This window comes from Zootoca vivipara, chromosome 15 (assembly GCF_963506605.1).
Source record: "Zootoca vivipara chromosome 15, rZooViv1.1, whole genome shotgun sequence".
Classification (NCBI taxonomy): domain Eukaryota; kingdom Metazoa; phylum Chordata; class Lepidosauria; order Squamata; family Lacertidae; genus Zootoca; species Zootoca vivipara.
In genome coordinates this window covers 33,404,432-33,428,161 of record NC_083290.1, presented here as the reverse complement: position 1 = coordinate 33,428,161, position 23,730 = coordinate 33,404,432, and the positions used below count along the sequence as shown (strand labels likewise).

The 23,730-nt window shown below is 45.2% G+C and overlaps 1 protein-coding gene across 1 annotated transcript; it reads left to right on the top strand.

Moving 5' to 3' along the window:
- Nucleotides 1-7: 7 nt before the first annotated feature.
- On the top strand, nt 8-17,733 carry SIAE (sialic acid acetylesterase). Its single transcript, XM_035139423.2, has 11 exons — nt 8-729; nt 2,017-2,177; nt 5,743-5,901; nt 7,698-7,870; nt 9,059-9,197; nt 9,297-9,480; nt 12,019-12,128; nt 12,601-12,734; nt 13,886-14,040; nt 15,800-15,995; nt 17,473-17,733. Exons 2-11 carry the CDS (start codon nt 2,132-2,134, stop codon nt 17,707-17,709), a joined length of 1,533 nt encoding a protein of 510 aa, XP_034995314.1. The 5' UTR covers nt 8-729; nt 2,017-2,131; the 3' UTR covers nt 17,710-17,733.
- The last annotated feature ends 5,997 nt before the right edge of the window (nt 17,734-23,730 follow it).

Below are 23,730 nucleotides of genomic sequence, written 5' to 3'. Positions count from 1 at the left end.
CAGCCGCCTCAGGGGTTCGCGAAGGCCTTACGCAACAATCGGCGGCGGCGTCAGGCGACGCCGCCACCGCCACCTCCGCACGGCAACATCCGGGGTTTCAGGGCCGCGGCCTAAGCTGCGCCCTATGGCGCTCAGTAGGGAGCCGGCAGGTACAAAGCCGCCGACCGGTGCGTCGTGTTAGGGTGCCGGGGCTGCCCAAGGGAGACTCAGGCGGCAGTCCCTGGTAGGCCACGGGCTTCCTCCGGGCCAGCCGCGTACCTGAGCCTACCTTGCAGGGTTGTTGTGAGCAATCACATAGGTTGCTTCGATAAAAATTAAATGCAAAGAGATTGTTCTAGCCGAAGGGGTTAAGTGGCTGGGGGAGCCCAAGTCCCCATCTGTCATAAAGGACGCTTGAGACAAAATCATCATTCGCCATAGCCTGAAGGTTCTGGAATAAAGTTGTTGAAGCCTTGGACTCTCCAGAAGAAAGGCGGGATATTAATGCGTGGTTAAATCAAGAGTAATGTTGACACATTTTACCGATTTGACATGGTGGGATTTGTAGAGACAGTCGGTGGTCGGAATTCCTTTGCTCAACAGACCATTCTTTGCTAATGTGTCCAGGTAGTTTCTCAGGAGCAATTTCAGCAAGGGATTTCAAAAAAACCCCACCACATTATAAAATAATGGAATTGGAAAACAGATCAGTAATCCCTAATGTACTGCTCATTACAAGTAATCTCGCAAGTAAGTATAGACATGTGCACAATAAGAGGCTATTCCTGAAGCCCAAATTTGGGGAGTTGTGTACAGTGGTATCTCGGTTTAAGTACACAATTGGTTCCGGAAGTCTGTACTTAACCTGAAGCATACTTAACCTGAAGCGAACTTTCCCATTGAAAGTAATGGAAAGTGGATTAATCCGTTCCAGACGGTCCGCGGAGTACTTAAACTGAAGTGTACTTAACCTGAAGCAAACTTTCCCATTGAAAGTAATAGAAAGTGGATTAATCTGTTCCAGGCGGGTCCGCAGAGTACTTGAACTGAAAGTACTCAAACCGAGGCATACTTAAACCGAGGTATGGCTGTATATTAAGAGCCCCCCCCCCCTTGCAACAGCCGAGGTTTTTAGGGCCTAAGCTCCGCCCTATGGTGTTTAGTAGGGAGCGGGCAAGTACAAAGCCCCAGACTGGGATGCTCTGTTATAAAATATAACATATTTTACTGATTTGACATTCTGGGATTTGTAGACAGTAGATGGTTGCAATGCTATGTACTCCTGCAATCCTTTGTTCAACAGACCAATCTTTGGTAATGTGTCCAGGTAATTTCTCAGGAGTAGCAGTTGTGCTCAAAGGCTCTGCAATTAGACATGTGCTCTAATTGTGCTCAAGACATGTGCTCAAAGGCTCTGCAATTAGAGGCGGGTGGCGCTGTGGCTTAAACCACAGAGCCTAGGGCAATCAGAAGGTTGGCGGTTCAAATCCCTGCAATGGGGTGAGCTCCGGTTGTTCGGTCCCTGCTTCTGCCAACCTAGCAGTTTGAAAGCATGTCAGAGTGCAAGTTGATAAATAGGTACCGCTCCAGCGGGAAGGTAAACGGCATTTTCGTGTTCTGCTCTGATTCTCCAGAAGCGGCGTAGTCATGCTGGCCACATGACCCGGAACCTGTATGCCGGCTCCCTCGGCCACTAAAGCAAGATGAACGCCGCAACCCCAGAGTCGTCCACGACTGGACCTAATGGTCAGGGGTCCCTTTACCTTTACTGATGTCCAAATTTGGGGAGTCATTTATACCGGTATATTTCTGGTAGGGATGGTAAGAGGTTGGGGTCAGAAATGTTAGGCAATAGGGAGCCTTTGTAGCATAATAGCCTATCTGTGGCAGACTTGAAGCCACATAAAGCAGAAATCATGTTATATAGCATTCCAGCTAGTGGAGGGCATTTATTAAAATGTGCATTGCCTTTTCTGTACGAAGCTTTCAAATGGAAATGACACTTCACCTTTGTTTCTTTTTCTTTTTTTGCCCCAGGTCTGTTGTGAGATCACAAGGAGCCTCGCCCCTTTAAGATAAAGTGGCTGCTGGAATTCTGCACACCCTAGAATCATGTGATGTTACTTCCTGCTTTTGTTTGGTCAGAGAGGCCATGGCTCGCTCCTTGCTGCTTGTGTTGCTGTTGGTTTGGACGGCAGGTGAGTGCAGAGGGAGGGAGCTGCCCCCCCCCCAGGAAAATGTCCTTTGCTAGGAGGCATGTACACAAAAGGGCTAGTGGGGAAATCTGAAACGGTAGCAACTGTATTCACATTAGTCACAGAACTTTCGTGTTTATTCACCTGCTTCCTATTTGAATCTCCTGATGTGAAGGCGACTGCAGTTCTTTCAAAAAACAAAACTAATAGCAAGGACAGAGGGAGGTTTTTTTGTGGGAAGTGTTGGAGCACAATAACCAGAACCATGATTCCTAGCACAATAAAAATCCAGAATATTTGCTTCCTCACCAATGCATTTGTTATGAAAAGTCAGCTTTCGCAATGTAACTAACTGTCACTACCCTGTGCTTTCAGCATTTCACTCCCCTCTCATCACACTTTTAATATTAAGCCAGGAGCTTAATAAAGTGGTTCAGATATTGCTAACCGGTGACCCTGTTATAAAATTGTTATAAAATCATATTGGGGGGGGGGGGTTTGCAGGACACCATTATTAATGAACAGAGAGGGGTGACAGAATTTGACAGCTGCAATACCCAGAATCCTGTTCAATGCCATCTTCCCTGTCTCCCCACCCCTCCAGCTAGGACTCGACCCTGCCTGAAGGAAGGCTTAAGGATCTGCATATGCACAACAGTTAGCATAAACTCACACATTTCCCCTCTCCACCTCCCCTCCGCCCAAACAAAACAATGTTTCCAGAAGAAGGGGGGGGGGGGAACCGCCCAAATCCAAAGTTAAACTTTTCTACTCAAGTTAATAATACAGCCTATTATATGTTCTCTTACCATGAAATCTCTATCCGCTGCCTCTGTATTAGAATTGCTGTTTTATATCTTAGAACTGTATATGTCAGGACTGCTACCTTTTAATTAGAAATCCCTGCATTAGGTATGTTTTCCAGGTATATTTTCTGTATGAACCCTGTATGATCCCAACCCACCTGAACCTTGCCCTACTACCACCCTATACCCATTCAAGGACACACGGACAATAGAGGGATTAGCTGGAACAACTTTATTCAAATAAATTGCCATCCTCAACGTAGCCCACCCTTCCATGGCCTGGAGGAAAACACTGCCGGGCGGACTTCCACCCCATGGAAATCGCCAGGAACTGCCCCACCTCTGCACCCATCTCGACTGATTGCCCTTCCTGCCAAACAACAGGGAGCACCATCAACGACAGGAGAAGAGAGATTGACATCTCTCCATCTGAAAGGAGAAGTCATCTCCGCACCCAGCTAATCCGATCTCCCACCCGTCGCCCTTGTCTCCCCCTCCCTCCTAGTCCAGAGATTTCCATGCATGAACAGGAGGGTATATAGGGGGACTTCACCATTTCCCGGGGTTCCTTCCTTCTTTCCAGAGGCAGGGACCCTACAGCTGTAGCTTTGCATTCTGCAATAAAGGGATCAGTTTGTTTTTCCTGACAGCATCGTGTGGTCTCTGTCATTTTCCCGGCGGAGCTGAACTTAGTGCAAATTTTGGAGCTTCCGACCCGCGTCTGTCCTTCTTAAAAGGCAACGCATTTTGGGGTACATCTTTCATAACAATATGGCGAGCCAGGGCAGGAGACTCCGTTTAGCCGTACTCTTGGGGCGCCGTGGTTGGGGAGCCCAAGCGCACCCAGCCATTTGCAGGGGGGATCCCCTTCCCCGACTGTCCCTGGAGTTCTGGCCTAACTGGGATCCTTAGCGGGACCACACAGGGAAAACAAACAGGATCCAGACGGCCGTGGGGGTTGTTTTCCAAGATTTTCTTCTCCTGTTGTCGCGAGGTGATCAAGCTTCAGGAAAAGAAGGCAGCGCGCTGCGACGTGAGTATCAATAGGGAAATTGGCTTTTCGGGGTGGGAATTGTCACAGCAATCAAACTCTTTCCTATTTTTCATAGCCAAAAAGCCCAAAGCCGTCGGAGTCTGCCCAGGCTGGAGGTTTTGCGGCTGCCCTTTTCCTCCCCAAGGCTTGTTGTCCGTCGGAGTTTTGCCCAGATAGCGAGCCTTGGCAACTCTTCCTTCTCTCGCTTAGCTATCCCGGGTGAAGACGCCCCTCTGCCATGGCGACCTTTTGTTAGGTATGACCCATGACCAGAGATTGCAAGTGCGCCCGTTCCCTTTTCCTACTTTGCATTCCTCAGGTCCGATCTGGCATTGCGTAGGCAAGCGTTCAGTAGGACCTGAGTCTAGAGAGCAAGAGGCAGGGAGATTGCTGTGGCACTATTAAATTGTGGGTGGGCATAGGAGTCCTCCTCGGAGTGTGTCCACTTTCCTAGAACGTTTTCCTAAGGAGACTTTCCAAACCCCATTTTCCCTTAGAGAGCCCCTTAGCAAACCTTCCCAAGCCCACTTTCCTATCGGAGTCGGTCCACTTTCCTATCGGAGTCTGTCCACTTTCCTTAGACGTGCCCCAGGTTCCCAAGGAGTCCCCAGAACCCCGAGAGACCCCACAGCCCCGTCGGAGACTGCCCAGGGCTAGAACTTGCGCAAGTGCCCCTTCGGAGACTGACCAGGGCAAAAATGGGTGCACCCCTGTCCAAAGAGACAACTCTGCAGGCTTCAGGGGAGAAATAAGCCCAAGGAGAGCTTACTTCCCGTCTGAACTCTGATAGACGCCTCCAATTGTATTTAAGAAATGTTTCAGGGTCTAAAAAAACAAAAGAAAAAAACCAAAACAAAATGCAAGCTTGCTTAAATAATTTTTATGTAAGGGCTTGATCAACCCAAAAAAAATGGCAAATATTAAAAAGAGTGGACGTAGTGTGTGAAGGTTTATTTTAAAGAGGCTGTAGAAGGCCATTTTTTCCTCTCCAAAAGTAAAAAGAGGGGCAGGATGAAGGAAAATAAAGAGTTGTAACTTTGAAAATGCTTGCTCAATGCTTTGAAAATATTTCGAAACTTGAAAATGTTCACTTCATAAACTCCAGCAACCCGAAACAGGTTTTTTTGTTTTAAATTCACGGGATTTTCCCTGGAACGAATGTATGTGGATTAAATGGGGGTAATTTATGGGGTGGCCTTTTGAGGCCAATGTGGATGCTGGGAAAAGTTGCATGCAATGTTTCAATAATTAGGTTTATGTGTCTGTGTATCATATTGCAGATATCTGGCTAACCAGCTTCATTGGGGGTTTTTCATGTGGACGTAACATCCCATACCATGCTTGCTTTTGTTGTGTTTAGTTTTTAATGTGTTTGTCTCCTTAAGTTATATTTTGTTATTTGGGTTATATGGCTAATATTCGTAAAAAATACTTTCAAACAAAAAAAGCAGCATCCCGGGGAGGGGTTCTACGAAAAGGCAAAACAAACATGCATATGAAATATTTTCTTGAAATCTAAGAACAATTCAGGGTGAAGAAAAGTAAAATGTCTGAGGATCTGTTCCTCTTTTCACTAACAGACTTGGCTTCCTTACAACCTGTAGCTGTTTCTGCAGTCAGAAAAAAATCTAACCATTGATTGGCTGCAAAGCAGCCCATTTCCCACAGGAACATTCTAGAGAAACCCCAACTACTAACAAGAATGTCATGATATTTTGTGTTCTCCCAGGTGCTACGCTTCGCCTTGCCTCCTATTATGGCGATCACATGGTACTGCAGAAGCAACCAAGTCAGGCCGTCATATGGGGCTATGGGGATCCTGGCGCCAACATAATAGCAACTGTTTCTGGGAATAGCAACGTTATGGAAAAAATGACAGACGTTAAAGGTAAAAAAAAAAAATGCACATTCAAGTGGCAGATTCAGAGTAAACAAAAAGCAGAATTGTAGTTTTTACACATTGCTTCCTTAAATTCTCAGATATGTTGCCAACAGCTGTGGTAATGACCACCAGCTTGGGTGGCTATAAAAGAGATTAAGCAAATTCATAGAGGATAAAGCTACTAGCCGTGGGGTTACATCCACCTATGTATTATTGCTCCATGTTTTTGTTTTACAAACCACCTTCAGAATATTTTTAGATGTTAAAGGTGGCACAAACATATTTCATATAAACAAATACCGTGTTTCTCATATTATAATACACGTCTTATATTCATTTTTTCCTCAAAAAAACACACCATGGCTTATTTTCAAGGGATGTCTTATTTTTTTAATTAAGTACCGTACTTTTGCAGTCCGAGGGCTTCAAGCACAGTGCGCTAAGGGTACTGCCAGGTCCCAGGGCTTCGGGCTTCATGCACCGCGGCTCCTGCCGGCTCCCAGGGCTTAGCGCTGCTTCAGTTCGGGTCCAGCCAGGTCCTGAGCTTTGCGCGCCGCACGCTAAGGCTCTTGCCTGGTCCCAGGGCTTCGCCGCGGCTCCTGCCAGCTGTCTTGAGCTGCGGGTCCAGCCGGGTCCCGGGGGTTAGCGCGCGCGCGCTGAGGCTGTTGCCGGGTCCCAGGGCTGGAGCCGTAGCTCCTGCCAGCTGCCGCGGCTTGAGCTACGGCTCCAGCCGGGTCCCGGGGGTTAGCGCGCGCGCTGAGACTCTTGCCGGGTCCCAGGGCTTCGCCGCGGCTCCTGCCAGCTGCCGTGGCTTGAGCTGCGGGTCCAGCCGGGTCCCGGGGGTTAGCGTGCGCGCGCTGAGGCTCTTGCCAGGTCCCAGGGCTTCGCCGCAGCTTGAGCTACGGCTCCAGCCGGGTCCCGGGGGTTAGCGCGTGCGCGCTGAGGCTCTTGCCAGGTCCCAGGGCTTCGCCGCGGCTCTTGCCAGCTGTCGCGGCTTGAGCTACGGCTCCAGCCGGGTCCCGGGGGGTTAGCACGTGCGCGCTGAGGCTCTTGACGGGTCCCAGGGCTTTGCCGCGGCTCCTGCCAGCTGCCGCGGCTTGAGCTGCGGGTCCAGCCGGGTCACGGGGGTTAGCGCGCTGAGGCTCTTGCGGGGTCCCAGGGCTTTGCACAGGGGAAACCGAGGCTCCTGCTGGGTCCCGCGGCTTTGCCTCTCGCTCGGTCAGGGCTTTGCGCTAGAGCTTATTTTCGGGGTATGCCTTATTTTTCACCAACCCTTGGAAATCCTGCCATGGCTTATTTTTGGGGGATGCCTTAAAATATGAGAAACACGGTATTAGCTTCAGTTTCAGAGGCAATATGTCTCTGAGTACCAGTTGCTGTAGATCGCAAGTGGGAGAATGCTATTGTGCTTACGTCCTGCCTGTGGGCTTTCCAGAGGCATCTATAGGCCACTGTGGTGATGGCTCTTGGTCTGATTCAGTTGGGTTCTTACATTCTTAAAGTATAAAAAAACTTTCCCCACTGCCCAATCCTAATGCACAGTCTCCTGAACGGCACAACTGTATTTGGCTTCTTTGTGCCTCAATTGCATACTTCTGTGAGTACCAGTAGGGTACAGGGATCCCATAAAGAGGGAATGTTTCTTGTGACAAAAGTTAAGCATTGATAAAATGAAGGAATCGTTGGTCTGAGATTCTGGCAATCTGTAGGCTTGGTTTAGGCATGTATACGGTACTTTCCTTGGATTAGATTCCATATGATAATAAGCCTGAGATCTTTGTAAATTCTTTCCCCCAAAAAAGGCTCTGGGATCTGGAAAGTGCTCCTGAGTCCTATGGGCCAAGGCGGCCCTTTCAATATACACATACGGCAGTATGGGAAGGGAAATGTATCAAATGTGACGCTGACGGATGTCTACTTTGGAGATCTCTGGTTTTGTAGTGGACAAAGTAACATGGAGATGACAGTTTCTCAGGTAAGCCACATCACTATAGAGTGCAACACAGGCACTGAGCATTTTTTCAAAGAACTGAAGCATATGCTCAATTGAGAGGAAAAGTACTGCTATAGGCCAAGTTCAGACAATATGCAAAGCCATGATTTCTGTTGCTTATGCAGGGGTGGGAAACTAATGACCCTATAGATGTTGCTCATCATCATCCCTGACCACTGGCCTTCGACCGGTGCCCTAGAACTCCCATCATCCCTGACCACTGGCCATACTGGCTGGGGCTAATGAGAACTGGAGTCTAACAACATCTGGAGGGCTAGCGGTTTCTGCCCTTGAGCTAAACCTGAGCCTGCCCCCCCAAACTTTGATTTGATTGTTGCTGACAGATTCAAAACTGAAGCCATGGGGTCAGGCTTTCTTACCACCCACAGCTTGCATCGACTATAGTTTGCTATTAAAACTGCTTAACATATACAATTGTCTTGCCTAAAATTTGCATTCAGTACTTGCATCCACATATCCTGACCCAACAAAATATTCTGTTCCCTTACTGTGCTTAGTGTCCCTCACGCCCTGGGAGTAATGACACAGTCAAAGGAAGTAACTGTCTTCTTGAAACCGTGGCCTAGTTGTTAGCTTGCCACTTTCACCTTGAGGACAAAACAGGCAAAGGAGCAATATTACACAGGCACATTGCAAAGCTGAAGGCCACTGCACAGAAGAGATCAGCACCAGGAGTAGTATGCATTGCCTTGTGCACTTCCTTGACTGGCATAATTTGGCAAGCTTGACACTGAACCTCTTTGCCTCCCTCTTGGATACACTGTGAGGATGCTTCCAGACTCACAATTTTGGGGCTGGAATCGATAGTGTAATAGGAAATTCAGGATCAGCAGCTAACTAGGAAGTAAATTACATTTGGACCTGTTGTGAAACAAGCCCACCTCCCCAAGAGACTGGACTTTTTGCTGTGAAGAAAGTGATGGGAAATTGTGTTGGAGTGTGAGAGTACACTTGCTTGATGCAACTTCATCTAGTATCCCCACAAATAAATCAGAATGAATAGTAGTCAGTTCCCAGGCTGGCTGGGACCATCATATTCTTCCTGTGAAGGGGCCACCATCACAATCCTCATTCCCAAGTTAAAAGAACAGTTTGATTGTTTTGAACTTTGCTTAATTGTATTTCAGTAGAATCTGCCCTGTTTCCTAGATATTCAATGCCAGTAAAGAGCTTGCAGAAGCTTCCCATTACTCACTCGTGCGTGTGTTTTCAGCCGGTCTTGTGCAGTCCGAAGTGGAACTGCAGGACCTTGCCAGCGTCAGCTTGCCGTGGTCTATTCCGACAGCCAGTAAGAGCCTTTTTTTAAAAGCAAAACCTCTGGCAGTTGTATTATTAGTTTGCAAGTTTGTATATGCTCTAAAGTTTCTTTTAACATTGCATTGAACAGAGAACCTTGGCCATGGAGACTTCAGTTACTTCTCTGCTGTGTGCTGGCTCTTTGGCCGGTATTTGTTCGAGAAGCTCAAGTATCCCATAGGACTGATAGACTCCACCTGGGGAGGGACACCAATAGAGGCCTGGTCTTCCAAGAGGGCACTGCGGGAATGTGCAATCTCAGGATACTCTAAAAAGTAAGGAGGGCTAATGACAGTATGCTCTGTTCTTTCCAGCCGTGTTAGGCTGGTTCCTCAGTACACTAAATGCTTTCCACTGTTACAGAATTTTGTGTGCTCACTGGCTTTGCAGCACCTCCTTCCTGTGTGGAAACAGCACACAAGCGGCCACACAACCTGCAGTCCTGCAGATGGTGTTGGACTCAAACTCCCATCTTCCTTAACCATTGGCTAAGCTGATAGGAGTTGGAGTCAAACAACATCTGGGGGGCTGCAAATTTTCGTACCCCTGGCATAATCCCATTTGGCACCAGAAAGGCAGTGCAATGTGCCTGACTTGTGCCTAGTTTCTTACAGTTCGGATGAATAACCTTGGACCCTGCAATCATTATGATAGGAATGTAAGAAGAGTATACTTCCCCCGCCCAGAAGCCAGCCAGTTACCTTTAGGAGGTCCCCAAGCAGGATACAGGGACAATAACTTTCTACTGCTTTCCTCCATCACCTAGTATCTAGAACAGGCATCCCCAAACTGCGGCCCTCCAGATGTTTTGGCCTACAACTCCCATGATCCCTAGCTAACAGGACCAGTGGTCGGGGAAGATGGGAATTGTAGTCCAAAACATCTGGAGGGCCAAAGTTTGGGGATGCCTGATCTAGAAGCATGTTGCCTCTGATCCTGAAGGCAGCAGTGTAGCCCTCATCACTAGAAGCCATTGATAACCTTATCCTCCATGAATTTGTCTAAGCCATTGGCACATACAGTATTGTGGAAACATGGGACGCGGGTGGCACTGTGGTCTAAACCACTGAGCCTCTTAGTCTTGCCCAGGCTTCCCCAAAGTAAGGCCCGGGGGCCGGATGCGGCCCACGAGGCTCTTTTATGCGGCCCCTGGCGACCCCTGCTGCCGCCGCCCGCTCTTAACGGCGCAGCACAGCTGCCCACTTCTGGGTTGCCAGAGTATCGGAAATAGCTTGTGCGCACGCACAAGCATCATTTTTGGTGTACTTCCGGGCCAGAGGAGGCCCATGCACATGTGCACAAGCTATTTCCGGTGTTCCGGCGACCTGGAAGTGTGCCGGAAATCGTGTGTGTGCACGTGTATGGGCGCACACTCCCGTGTGCTTAGGCGCACAGCGCGATCGGTACTGGTGGCACCGGCCCTCGGCGATGTAAGCTTGGGGACCCCTGGTCTTGCCGATCAGAAGGTCAGTGGTTCATATCCCCGCGACGGAGTGAGCTCCCATTGCTCTGTCCCAGCTCCTGCCAACCTAGCAGTTCGAAAGCGCACCAGTGCAAATAGATAAATAGGTACCACTGTGGCGGGAAGGTAAACAGTGTTTCTGTGTGCTCTGGTTTCTGTCACGGTGTTCCGTTGCACCAGAAGTGGTTTAGTCATGCTGGCCACATGACCCGGAAAAGCTATCTGTGGATAAACACCGGCTGCCTCGGCCTGAAGCGAGATGAGCACCACACCCATTGTCGCCTTTAATTGGAGTTAACCATCAAGGGGTCCTTTACCTTTACCTTTTTTTTGTGGAAGCATATTCCATGACCTGGGAAAGCTGGTGTTTTCTCTTGGTTTAGTTCTAACATGGTTTAAAGGGTTCAGTCCTTGAACGTGTTATCGGCATGAGAGTTTTTCTGAGGTGATTTATCTTGAGTTAAGATATTATATAAGAATTATAAGATATTAATGTTTAGAATATATACATAGGATTTAGGGGAAGCAGTACCAGAGTATATTAACTAAAGAACCCGAGATGGAGATAAGTGGAAGTCTATCATGCAAGGAGGAGATACAGGGGAAGAAATAAATGTGTATGATTTAAAGGGAAATTAGGAACATAGCTGATAATTATAGGTTCATTTATAGGTTAAATTTATATGTTTAAATGTATTTTGATTATTTTGATTTTGGGTACGAATGTATGTCTGAATGTATGATTTTTGTTTTTTGTTTGTGTTTTCTTTTTTATTACTATTATTTATATATGATTTTGTATGTTATTATTTTGTATGTTATGTTATTATTTATATATGATTTTGTATATTATTATTCTTATATTATTGTTCGTTTAGTTTGTGAATGTATTTTAATTTGAATTCTAATAAAGTTCATTAATAATAATTTTTTTAAAAAAGAAGAGTTTTTCTACAGTTTTGCTGTTTTATTCTGACAGTAATTAGAGAGGTGTATTGTAACAAGATATTTGCATAAATAGGATGAGTTCAGTGAGGGTCATATTTTCTCTGAGGTGTATATTGATACCATGAGAAAATAAATGATGTTGCTAATGTATTTTCTTTATGAAAAACATTTATTGAAATGTTTTTTTTTAAGGGGGTTACGTTTAAAAGCCTCTGGTAAGACATATATGACCAGGACAGCTTCAGAACAATGCAATAATGTAGCCTGAGCTGTGTAGACTTGTGCTTAATCCTTCAGCACTCTCTGAGCACAAATGTTCAGAAAAGTTTTTCACCAGCCGTAAATCAAGCATTGGCTGCTTGCTGTAAATTCTTTTCTAATTGGTCGATCTCGTATGTTGCAGGACTGCTTCCTCATCCATTGATGCTGGCCCCAAAGGGTTATCGGTGCTCTGGAACGCCATGATTCACCCTTTTCTCAACATGACCCTCCAAGGTATTATTTGGTATCAAGGTATGTATTAATAATAATAATAATAAAATTATTATTTATACCCCTCCCATCTGGCTGAGTTTCCCCAGCCACTCTGGGCAGCTCCCAACATAATAATAATAATAATAATAATAATAATAATAATAATAATAAAGCAATAAAGCATCAAACATTAAAAACATGCCTAAACAGGGCTACCTTCAGATAATTCTAAAAGTCAGATAATTGCTTCTTTCCTTGACATCTGATGGGAGGGCGTTCCACAGGGTGGGCGCCACCACCGAGAAGGCCCTCTGCCTGGTTCCCTGTAACCTCACTTCTTGCAGGGAGGGAATCACCAGAAGGCCCTCAGAGCTGGACCTCAGTGTCCAGGCAGAACGATGGGGGTGGAGATGCTCCTTCAGGTATACTGGTAGGCCCCACAACAGAGTTGAGCAGGCATTGTGTGGCTACCACATCTGGACTATTTCCTGCTTTGTGTGCCCTACCACAGGTGAAGCGAACACCCTTATAGACACCAGTCTGTACAACTGCACATTTCCTGCACTCATAGAAGACTGGCGGAAAGCCTTCCACGAAGGGTCTGATTGGCAAACTCAGCGGTTTTTTCCCTTTGGCTTCGTCCAGGTAAGTGGCCGTAGGGTGGTGGCTTGAGCCCTGGACTATCAGCTGTGAGACAACTGCAGGAAGGCAGCACTTTGTGCAAGCAGCGGGAGGCGGTACCAATTTGTCTCCCATCCTAGCTATTTCCTACGTCTTTATCCACGACCGAGTATTTGCTCACACCTGTCTTTGGACCTCAGCCCCCTCCCCTATACATATTGTGTAGAACCACTCGCTCCATGTCTTGACATGATCACATTGTGGGTTTCTCAACCCCCTTCAATACTGCTGGTGGTTAAGTGATTCTACAAATGTATGAAGACAGGGTGGTAGGCTTTGGAATGTGGATGCCATTCTTAGGAGCAGGCTTGAGTCTTGGATAACAGGGTAATTCAGGTGAATTCTTTGTGTGGCCTTACATCTCCGATGTCTTTCCTTATCAATATGACAGTTAACGCCTTTATCTATGTCTGTAACGCAGAAGCAGCCTGTGGGTCTAATGCAGCCAGCCGAGTCGCCTGCCCGTTTGTGATCTGGTGTGTATGTGATGTGTGTATGGTTCACAGTGTGAGCATCTATGGAGTAGCCATCACCACCACTGGCATGCCCCTCCCACAGGGTATGCAAGGTGGTGATGTGGTCCTCAAGTCTGGAATAGCTAACCACCCATGCTGTAGAAAACTCTCCCTTCTCTGTATCCTGGATCAGAATTCAGGTTCTGGGTCTGCTGCAGGAGATATTTCCAGCAGTGGTTCCTTTTCTGCTGGCCTGTATTGCTTCTCCCACCACTGCCATAACTTTGATCCCAAAATGTGTAGGTGTCCTATTTTCCACAGTCCGTATGTTCCTGATGGGCAACATGCACACTGTTTGCTTAGTTACTCTGATTCAACAGGCATGGCTTCCCTTAAAGAATCTTGGGAACTGTAGTTTGCTAAGGGTGCTTACCTCACAGACCCACATTTCCCAGCAGCCTTAACCATCTACAACTCCCGAAATTCTTTGTGGCTGCTAAAGTGGTATAAGAATGCTTTAGGTGTATGCTGTGGATGCTGTCGTTGAGCCATGTCTGTCTGCAGGAAGCAGAAACAAAAATAATTCTATGCACCGGCTATGACATCCACAGCTAGAGATAGGTTTTGTCTTAGAATATCAAATGTTGTTCTGTGTTGCAGTTATCTGCATATTCCTCTGCGGAACACAATGACAACTTTGCACGTATCCGATGGCACCAAACAGCAGACTATGGCTTTGTCCCTAATAAGAAAATGCTCAATACTTTCATGGCTGTGACTATCGATCTTGGTGATGAAAAATCCCCCTATGGAAGGTAAAGATAGCCCACTTTCTTTCTTTGTCCAAACCCACCCAAACCATCTTCTATAACAGAAGGCATCTGGAAACCCTTGCCTCTTATTGGCCGGGAGTCTTAGATGATCTAGAATCTACACCAATGCTCTTCAGACAGGTGGAGGGAGGAGATGGGTAGCCTGGGAGGCAGAGGCATGGTGCAGGGGGGGGGGAGAGAGAGGGAGGAACAGTGGAAGGAGAAATGGGTACAGTTGCTGCCATACATGAGAACAGCTGCTTCCCCAGCTGGGTCTGGTCCAGCTGCTGGAAAAATGCAGCAGCTAGACTGGTGACTGGGAGTGGCCGCCGGGACCATGTAACACCAGTCCTAAAGGATTTTCATTTGCTCCCAGTGTGTTTCTGAGCACAATTCAAAGTGTTGGTGCTGACCTTTAAAGCCCTAGACGGCTGTGGCCCAGTATACCTGAAGGAGCATCTCCATCCCCATCGTTCAGCTTGGACACTGAGGTCCAGCTCTGAGGGTCTTCTGCTGGTTTCCTCCCTGCGAAAAGCAAGGTTACATGGAACCAGGCAGAGGGCCTTCTTGGTAGTGGCACTTTCCCTGTGGAACACCCTTCCTTCAGGTGTCAAGGAAATAAACAACTATCTGACTTTTATAAGACATCTGAAGGCAGCCCTGTATCGGGAAGTTTTCAATGTTTGACATTTTAGTATGTTCTGATATGTGCTGTGAGCTGCCTACAGTGACTGCAGCAACCCAGCCAGATGGGCGGGGTATAAATATTATAATTATTTATTACACATAAGGCAGGGAAGTGGTCAATGTGCAAGAGAAGCATGGCAGAAATGGTAGGAGTAGATAGCATAGGGATCTGCCTTAAACTGAGTCTGCCCATTGGTTCATCTAGCTCAGTAGTGTCTCTTGAGTGACTGGCAGCAGCTCTCCTGAACTTCAGACAGTCCTCTGTTCTAACCCTGCCTGGGAATACTAAGGATAGAACCCAGGATCTATTGAGTGGTATCCAAAGGACTCGTTCTGTTAGCACCATGTACCCTCAGATCTGTTCTGGAGGGTAAGGAGAACACTGAGAACAAATTAAGGAGGCATGTGGGGGGAGGGGGACGCTCCATTGTGCAAGCAGAAATCCTTGCCCATGGAACTACTTACTTAGCACTGCAGTGGCTACAACACTGAGTTATGCAACTTCCTTTAAACAGTAGGTAGAAAAAGACAGTCAGTCGAGAGACTGCATCAAGGACTTGATGAAAGAGCTTTTCGTTGAGTTTGCTGATTAGTTGCTAAGTGGCAGCCTCTAGTAAATTGGATTAAGCACTTTAGCTGTATTCTTGCATGTGCTGTGTAACTTGCTATCTCTTTGAGATTTTAGGGGGGGAATGGAATGACAAAGAGCATGGAGAGAGGGGCAGAGCCAAAGGGTGGAGGCTATAGAGATGGGGGTGAGGAAAAAGAAGACTAGTGACAATGGCAGTAGGTGGACAAATAAGAGCTGTTTTTTTGGGGGGGGCGTTTCCTCACTCTGTTGCCCTCCTTTCTCAGACAATGGTTATGAACCTCAGCTAGCACAATTGTTCTCAGCTAGCATAACTTTTCTCTACAACCATGAGAGCTAAATGGGATTTTTTATGAAAACTGGGGGGAAATGGTTGGTTTCATGTTTTGCACTCAGTACCTACCTTAGTTCAGTAAATCTGCAGGGCTGGGGACTGATTGGAACCTCCTTGCTTCCCTCCCCCTGCCACTTTCCCTTGCTTTGCAGCATCCATCCTCGAGATAAGCAGACAGTGGCCTCTCGGTTGCTCCGCGGTGCCTTGGCATTAGCTTATGGTGATAAAAGCATGGTTTTCCAAGGCCCATACCCTGAGAGAGTGGTGGTGGATGTAGCCCGCAAAAGTATTAATATCTCCTATAAAGAAGATATCCTGCTTCACCGCTTGACCAATAACACGTTTGAGGTAAGAACCACAGCAGAAAGGGGTACTCTTTGCACCGTGTACCATGTGGGGAAAGCTTAGAGTTGGGCTGCCCATTAGACAAGCCGTTCATTCATCCAGTTGACTCATTCCTGAATTCAGCAGCGCCAGCCTGGTTTGTGTTCCATAAGAAAGAAGAGACCGAACGGATGTAAAGGTAAAGGGACCCCTGACCATTAGGTCCAGTTGCGGACGACTCTGGGGTTGCTCATCTCGCTTTATTGGCTGAGGGAGCTGGCGTGCAGGTTCTGGGTCATGTGGCCAGCATAACTAAGTCGCTTCCGGTGAACCAGGGCAGCACACGGAAACGCCATTTACCTTCCCGTCGGAGCGGTACCTATTCATGTACTTGCACTTTGATGTGCTTTCGAACTGCTAGGTTGGCAGGAGCAGGGATCAAACAACGGGAGCTCACCCCATCGCAGGGATTTGAACCACCAACCTTCTAATTGACAAGCCCTAGGCTCTGTGGTTTAACCCACAGCGCCACCCGGATGAATGGATGTAGACCTGCTGTATTTCTATCCTTTATATTTTTAACAATTCAGATATCAATATTAGATGCCAGTATTATATTCTTCCCCTTAATTGGGCTTTGTAGCAACTTCAGGAGTGGAGAAATAGGATTAGACAGGGTGGATAAAAACCAATTTATTTTTTTTAAAAAAAATTTAAGTTACATTATCCAAAGGCTATTCATCAGCAAATAAGGATTTATTCAAAGTTTTTCCTCTGTGCTAAAGCTCAGTTGATAAGTTTTATTTTTAAAAATTGTTTAACCACATCAGTTAACAAACATGAGTACATATGCTATAATGTTATTGTTTTAGTTAAAAAATTTTTTGTTAAATTAAGGAAATGATTAGTTTTCTCCTTCCAATAAAACACAGCAGAAAAGTTGTCCAAATATAAACAGTTAACATTAACCCTCACACTAATTTCATAATTATCTGTCTCTGTATTTCTAATAGTACAACCAAATCCGTAATTTTTGATACAACTGTAAAAACTACTCTGAATATTGATTATTCCAAAAATGATACCTTCATCTGGTTGTAAATATTAAGATTATACCAGCAAGAATGAGTCTTTCTGTAAAAACAAAAAAAGATTTAAATCAAGTCTTACTGATTTAAATCAAATCCACCCTGGGATTAGATGAGGAAGATAACGTTGTGAGGAAAGGGTTGCTTGCCCTCTTGCCTGGCACCGCTGCTCCTAATTTCCATTTCCCAGTGGCTGCTTTTGGCCGGGGGGGGGGGATCAAAACATTAGCATGCTTGATCATGGCTCCACTGAATATTGTGTACTTTGGCCAAGGTTTTGGTGCCAGGTGTATCTTCCACAAGCTGAAAAGGAGCTACAAGTGTGGAATGACATGACTCTATTCTATTACTTTAGTTCCTAGGGCTTCATCCGAAGCAAGTTTGGGTAAGTGCTCTATCTTACTCTTTGGCAGGTATGCTGCTCTGGAAAGTCATCGTGCAATTGGAGTCCAGTATCCATTGCTACCAGCGCTTCCCACACAGTGATTCTGCACAACCCAACATGCCCAAATAGCACAGTCGGCCTCCGCTATGCATGGAATGAGTGGCCATGTGACTACAAGCTATGTCCCATTTACAACAGACAAGGATTGCCTGCCCCTCCGTTCATCACATATTCGGAGAAGAACTCTGGTTGGAATGTATCGTGAGTGGGGTGACAGCAGAAAGATGGGTGGACAATCTTATATTTTGGCCTCGCAGGCTGGCGTATGAAGTTCTGAAAAATTGTAGTGGCAGATTATGTTTCTCAATATAGTAAACCTCTCTGACAGAGAGAGAAAAAACCTTAAAATTGGGGGTTGTGGTTGTTTACTCCTCAGAAAAGATTGTATAGAAGTTGCTGCTGGGGAACTTTCATTGCACTTAGCACCTGCATGAACCTTTAATGGTCCCTTCTTCACTGCCTGCTCTGAAGTTTTGCAGAAACTGCATCATCTTGGTGAAACAAGGCAAACCTGCTAAAAAGTCTCTCTGTGCAGCTGTTCAAAGGAAAAGGCCTAATTTGGACCACTGCTTCTGACTAAAACAGGTGTAGTGCAACATAATACATTTGTTTGCTACTTCTAGAACATAGCTGAGTTGGCTCTCGAGGGGACTCTCTCTTGGGTTTCCCCTGCAGCTTTTGTTCCAGAACTACAATAAATTGTTCCACCTGGAGTAACATGTACAACTCTGTTCCACATAGGTTAAATTCTATATTGAAATACCCTAATTTTGTTACCAGGCTTATACTTTGACAAAGGGAGTAAGGTAAAGTTAAAAGGTAAAGGACCCCTGGACAGTTAAGTCCAGTCAAAGGTGACTATGGGGTGCAGCGCTCATCTCGCTTTCAGGCCAAGGGAACCACCACAGAAAGCTTTCTATTTATCTACTTGCACTGGTGTGCTTTCAAACTGCTAGGTTAGCAGGAGCTGGAACAGAGCAATGGGACCGTCGACCTTCTGATCGGCAAGCCCAAGAGGCTCAATGGTTTAGACCACAGCGCCACCCGCATCCCATTCCCCCCTCCCAAAAAAGGGAGTATTAGGATGTTCATCACTTTCTACTTATCACTGCAACAATCTTTGGCCACAGGCAGAAGCTATGAAAGTTTTTACAGTAGAGGATCGTGATGAACTTGATTGACTTCACCACTTAAGTGGAACTTAACTTACTGTATGTCTGCTTTAGAGAAACAGAGCCAGCCTTTTGACTGCTGTGATCCTTGAATGCATCTTGTAAACACAAATAAAGTATTCTGTAGAACTTCCCCTCTATCATATGCAGATATTCATATACGCTTATGTTATTAAAACTCATACATTTAACTCAATAAGATTTTGTTAAGTTGGCCCAATTTTTACAGCATGTGAGGTTAAATATTTTCACTGGAAAATTGCAGTAGTTCAAACAGCTCTTTTCAGGCACAGCTTAAAGGAGTCAGTACAAAAGTTGGAAAAACAGTACTTCGGTTTCCTCAATTGTGCCTTTAAAAATAAAATTTAGGAAATTAAATGCCAAAAGTGTGTTGTTGTAATGTTGTACTTGTGAATTTAATAACAAACAAAGTCAGAGAGTGCAGGAGTTAGAAGTGGTCACATTCATTCTATTCTGAGCATATTACACCTACCGGTATGTGAAAATTAACACTTGCCGTTTTATACAGTCACAGTTTACATTTGCAGCTTCAGTGAGGTTACAAACATGAGTTTGTGCATTTCTCATTACCCTAATGGATGTGTTTAGAGGCATAAGTACTCTGATCTGGAAACAGAAGACTTAACAAACCTTATACATTTGCACACACAGTTGCTAACCTATACATACCTCCATAGAAAGTAGAATGGGGCTTACTCTCAGCTAAGTGTGTATAGGATAGCAAAGTTGTGTTCCCTCCCTAGAAGTTAGCACCACTGAACATAGTGGGACTTAACAATAAACACTATTATATAAATAGAATTGTGATTGCAATCAGAACTTTCTGGTGACCTGCAAGGATCACACTACAAAATATACATGATTTTTAACTTTTATTTTGCAACATATTTAAAATTGTGGTATAACTGCTATATACAATCCTGAGAGTAAGCTCCACTAAACCCAATGGGACCTATTTCTAAGTGAATATGCACAAGATTGAGCTGCAAATTGTGAACATGGCAGACAGAAGATTTAACAACAGCAAATCCTGACTCTGTGATGTGTGACAAATAACAAAATAAAGAATGAAATAGTTAACAATGGAGCCATAATGCCCCAAAATGCAAAAGGCACAGCCAGCTCAGAACTTATGGAAGATAAGCTGAATGACCGTTACTTTTATTTTTAAAACATGTATAGGATTCCAGAGCAGTGTACAATTTAGTGGGCACTTTAATTAACTTGTTTAACGGGGTTCATAGAAATGTCACTGTTTTTCACACTTTGATCCTAGTTTTTCCCCACACCCCCATTATGTTCCTCTAATGTTTACATATTGGTGTACAAAGTGGCACACTATTCTTTGTTATTATTTATTCTTAATTTCTTAACCAACCAACCAGGTGAGGTCCCAGAGCAGATTGCGACAATTTAAAACTACAATATTAAAAACAGGTTGCTGTATTTATAAGGACTGTCTTATAAGGTATTAGTGACTTTGTTTTTCAACTCCATTATCTAATACTTAAGTGTTTATACAATGCTTGAAAGGAGAGGAGCTGGGAGAGCTTCCAGACTGTTAGTAATTTCAGGTGGGATGCAATCGCATGCCAACAAACGTGAATAAATTCACAGTACAGTGGTACCTTGGTTTAAGAACAGTCCTATTTACAAACAATTTGCTTTACGAACTCCGCAAAACCAGAAGTAGTGTCCTGGTTTGAGAACTTTACCTCGGTCTAAGAAACAGAATCCAAATGGTGGAAGGGCACCGGCAGCAGGAGGTCTCATTAGGGAAAGCGCGCCTCTGTTTAAGAATGGTTTCATTTAAGAACAGACTTCTGGAATGGATTAAGTTCGTAAACAGAGGTACCACTGGAAATAGGTCATCTGGGAGTGCCCTGGACTTCCCATTTGCTCGGAATCCACACACAGGCATAAAAGAGAGATGCTCTGCTTTCAGATGCAAGAGCAAGAATCCCTGGTCACTTCCACACAACCAGTTCACTGAATGTTCATCTTGATTTGTATGCAAGGAGGTAACAGGATGTCGCATGAAGCAATTTTAATGCTGTACTTTTCAATCCAGTGTGTTTTCCCCTCGCTTCAGCGCAAGGAAGTCCCACAGAGTTTATTAAATTCACTTTAAAGGTGCACCCTGAACATGGCCACTTGAGGCAGAATCCCATTGGCCAAGTTGCAACAGTGGAAGCACCGGGGGGGGGGTGGATTCTGTGGTCCTCAAGACGTTGCTGAACTCCAGATCCCAGCAGCCCCAAACCAGAAGGGCCGACGGCCAGGAATAGCCGTAGACCCACTTATTCCCCACTGCCTGGGTTAGCCGCCCCTTCGTGTGGACAAGGCACTCTGTCCGTGCTCAGGAACACTCACCCTCTTCCGCCCAACCTGAAGATGACATCACAAAACGGCTCCCTGCACTCCTGTCCATCTTATCTCCATCATGTGGAACCCGGGGTTTCAAAGTGGGCAGGTACAAAGCACTGGGCCTGGGCGCTTACCTGAGCTGATAAGCCAGTTATTCCGAGGACAGAAAATACTTGTTATAATGGTTTCACTGGCCACCCGCATTTCCTGGCACCATTCGAATTGCTGGTTATGACCCACAAGTCCCTATATGGCTCGGGGCCCAGGCTACCTGAAGAACCTTACGTACTTACTTAATTAATTAATTATACTGCCCTTCATAGATCTCAGTGTGGTCCACAGCATAAAAGTACAAGAAAAAACACAAAATACATATTTAAGAGAAGAACGGGGGGCAGGGAACCAATAATCCCCCTCTCCCCTATACAGGTATTTCCCTGTATGAACCTTCTTCGGCTTTGAGATCTTTGAGGGCAAGTAGCTACTTTGAAGCTCTCCGACACTAGTAAATGCTTTTTGAAATGTGTATTTGTTTTCAGACAGGCTTTCTTCAGATTGTTAACATACACCAAATGTTGGGCATTCATTATGAAATATATATATAGAATCTTCCCCCCACCCCCTGTTTCTTTGATCATTGTTTAAGTTCCTTTGTCTCTTGAGTAAACATAAAGTATAGGTCCGAGGCAACTGCAATCAGAGAATCGGGGGGGGGGGGAAACATCCTGGGTGTGGGTCGTTGTTTTCCAAAAAGACAAGAGAAGCATGCATATGTCCTGAAAGAGATTTCAAGACTCTAAATACAGTTCAGGGAGAAGAAAATGTCTGAGGATGAGTTCTTCTTTTCAGCAACAGACTTGGCTTCCTTGGCAACCCAATACAAACTGACAGCTATTTATGTAGTCAGGGGTGGGGGGAAATCTAACTGTTGATTGGCTGTAGAGCAGCCCATTTCCCACAGGAACATTCCAGAGAAACTACTAACAAGACTGTCACGACATTTTGTGTTCTCCCAGGTGCAAAACTTCACCTTGCCTCTTATTATGGCGATCACATGGTGCTGCAAAATCAACCGAGTCAGGATTTACGTATAAGCAAAACAAGCTGTAGCTTAGGGCCCCTCTCTTGGTGGGGCCCCAGAAATTTAAAAAAACTGGATGTACATTTCCAAAATATAAGATAAAAAACAAAATTGCTTTAGATACCTATTAGGTCCATAAATTACCATTTAGCTTATATTCAACAACAAAAAACCAGTGACGATTTGTTGTTGACAAAGGACAGCTGGACATACAGTATAAAGGGCCCCATGACCTTCAGTAGCTTATGACCTCATCAAACCTAAATCCAGCCCAGGGTCAAATGAGGCTACAGAGATCCTGGCACCAACATAACATTGACTGTTTCTCAGGATCACAATGTTATGGAGAAAATGGCAGGCGTTAACCAGGGCTTTGGGCTAAAACAGGTGTAGTGCAACATTATACATTAGTTCGTTGCTTCTAGAACAGAGTTGAGTTGGCACTTCAAAGGACTCTTGCAGCCTTTGTTCCAGAGCTGCAATAAATCGTACCTCGTGGAGTAACACGCCCAGGGCTTTTTCTCAGCCAGAACTCACAGGAACTCAGTTCTGGTTCCTCTCAGGTGGGTGCCTTTGCCATTATAACACAAGGAGGTGTTCATGGTGAGTTCTGGCACCATTTTTCCTAGAAAAATAGCACTGCATAGAACTCTCATTGAAAAAGCATTAAATGTACACCGAAATGGCGAAAATGACCGGGAGGCTACGAAACCAGGAAGATAAGAACTTTAATAAGGAATGGGGGAAATTTATAAGTTACCTTGGAGAACACTGCAAACAACTAAAAACATTGGCACAGGATTGTTATAACACTTGTCATGTAACAAGAACTATGGCAAAAATAAGAGTTTTAAAGAAAAATGGAAGAAATTATAAGATGCAGATGAAAAAGATTAACAATGGAACCCATGTGGGGGGAGGGAAGTATAAGGCTTCAGGGAATTCTATTTTGTTTAAGATTATGATTGATATTTCAATGTCAATATTATTTGTAAAACAATATATATAAGAGAGAGAGAAAGCATTAAATGCGTAGAGTGACTCTTCCTTTTGGGTTGTATTGTGTATTGCAATACCCTAATTTGTCACTGGGTTTCAACTTCAAAAAGGGAAGTTTGTCACCATGGGGGGGGAACCTGGCTGCAGCCAAAAGCTGTAGAAGTTTCTCCAGTAGCAGATCCTGAGTAACTTGACTTCACCACTGAAGTAGAACTGATTGCATGTCTGCTGCTTTACAGGAGCAGAGAGCCAGCCTTTAGCACGCCAAAGAACTGTGACTGTTCCTGTTGTGCTAACCAGAGCAGAAAAGAAGGAACAGCTTGCTCTTGTTGCTGGGTTCATTGGATTTGAGCAAATACACGGACTGCTGCTGAGTAAGGTGTTTGGAGGAGCAGGTGCACAGCTTAAGGGTAGCATTCAAGCAAATATGCTTTGTTTTATTTCCCTCCTGCTGTCTGCTCTTGAGATCAGCGTAAGTCTTGTGAACGTGCATGTGAAAAAATCTATGGGATTTTATACTTGAAATCCTCCCCCCAAAAAAGTCCTCTTTTTTATTTACCATGGATAGGCTATTAGTTATTTTTTA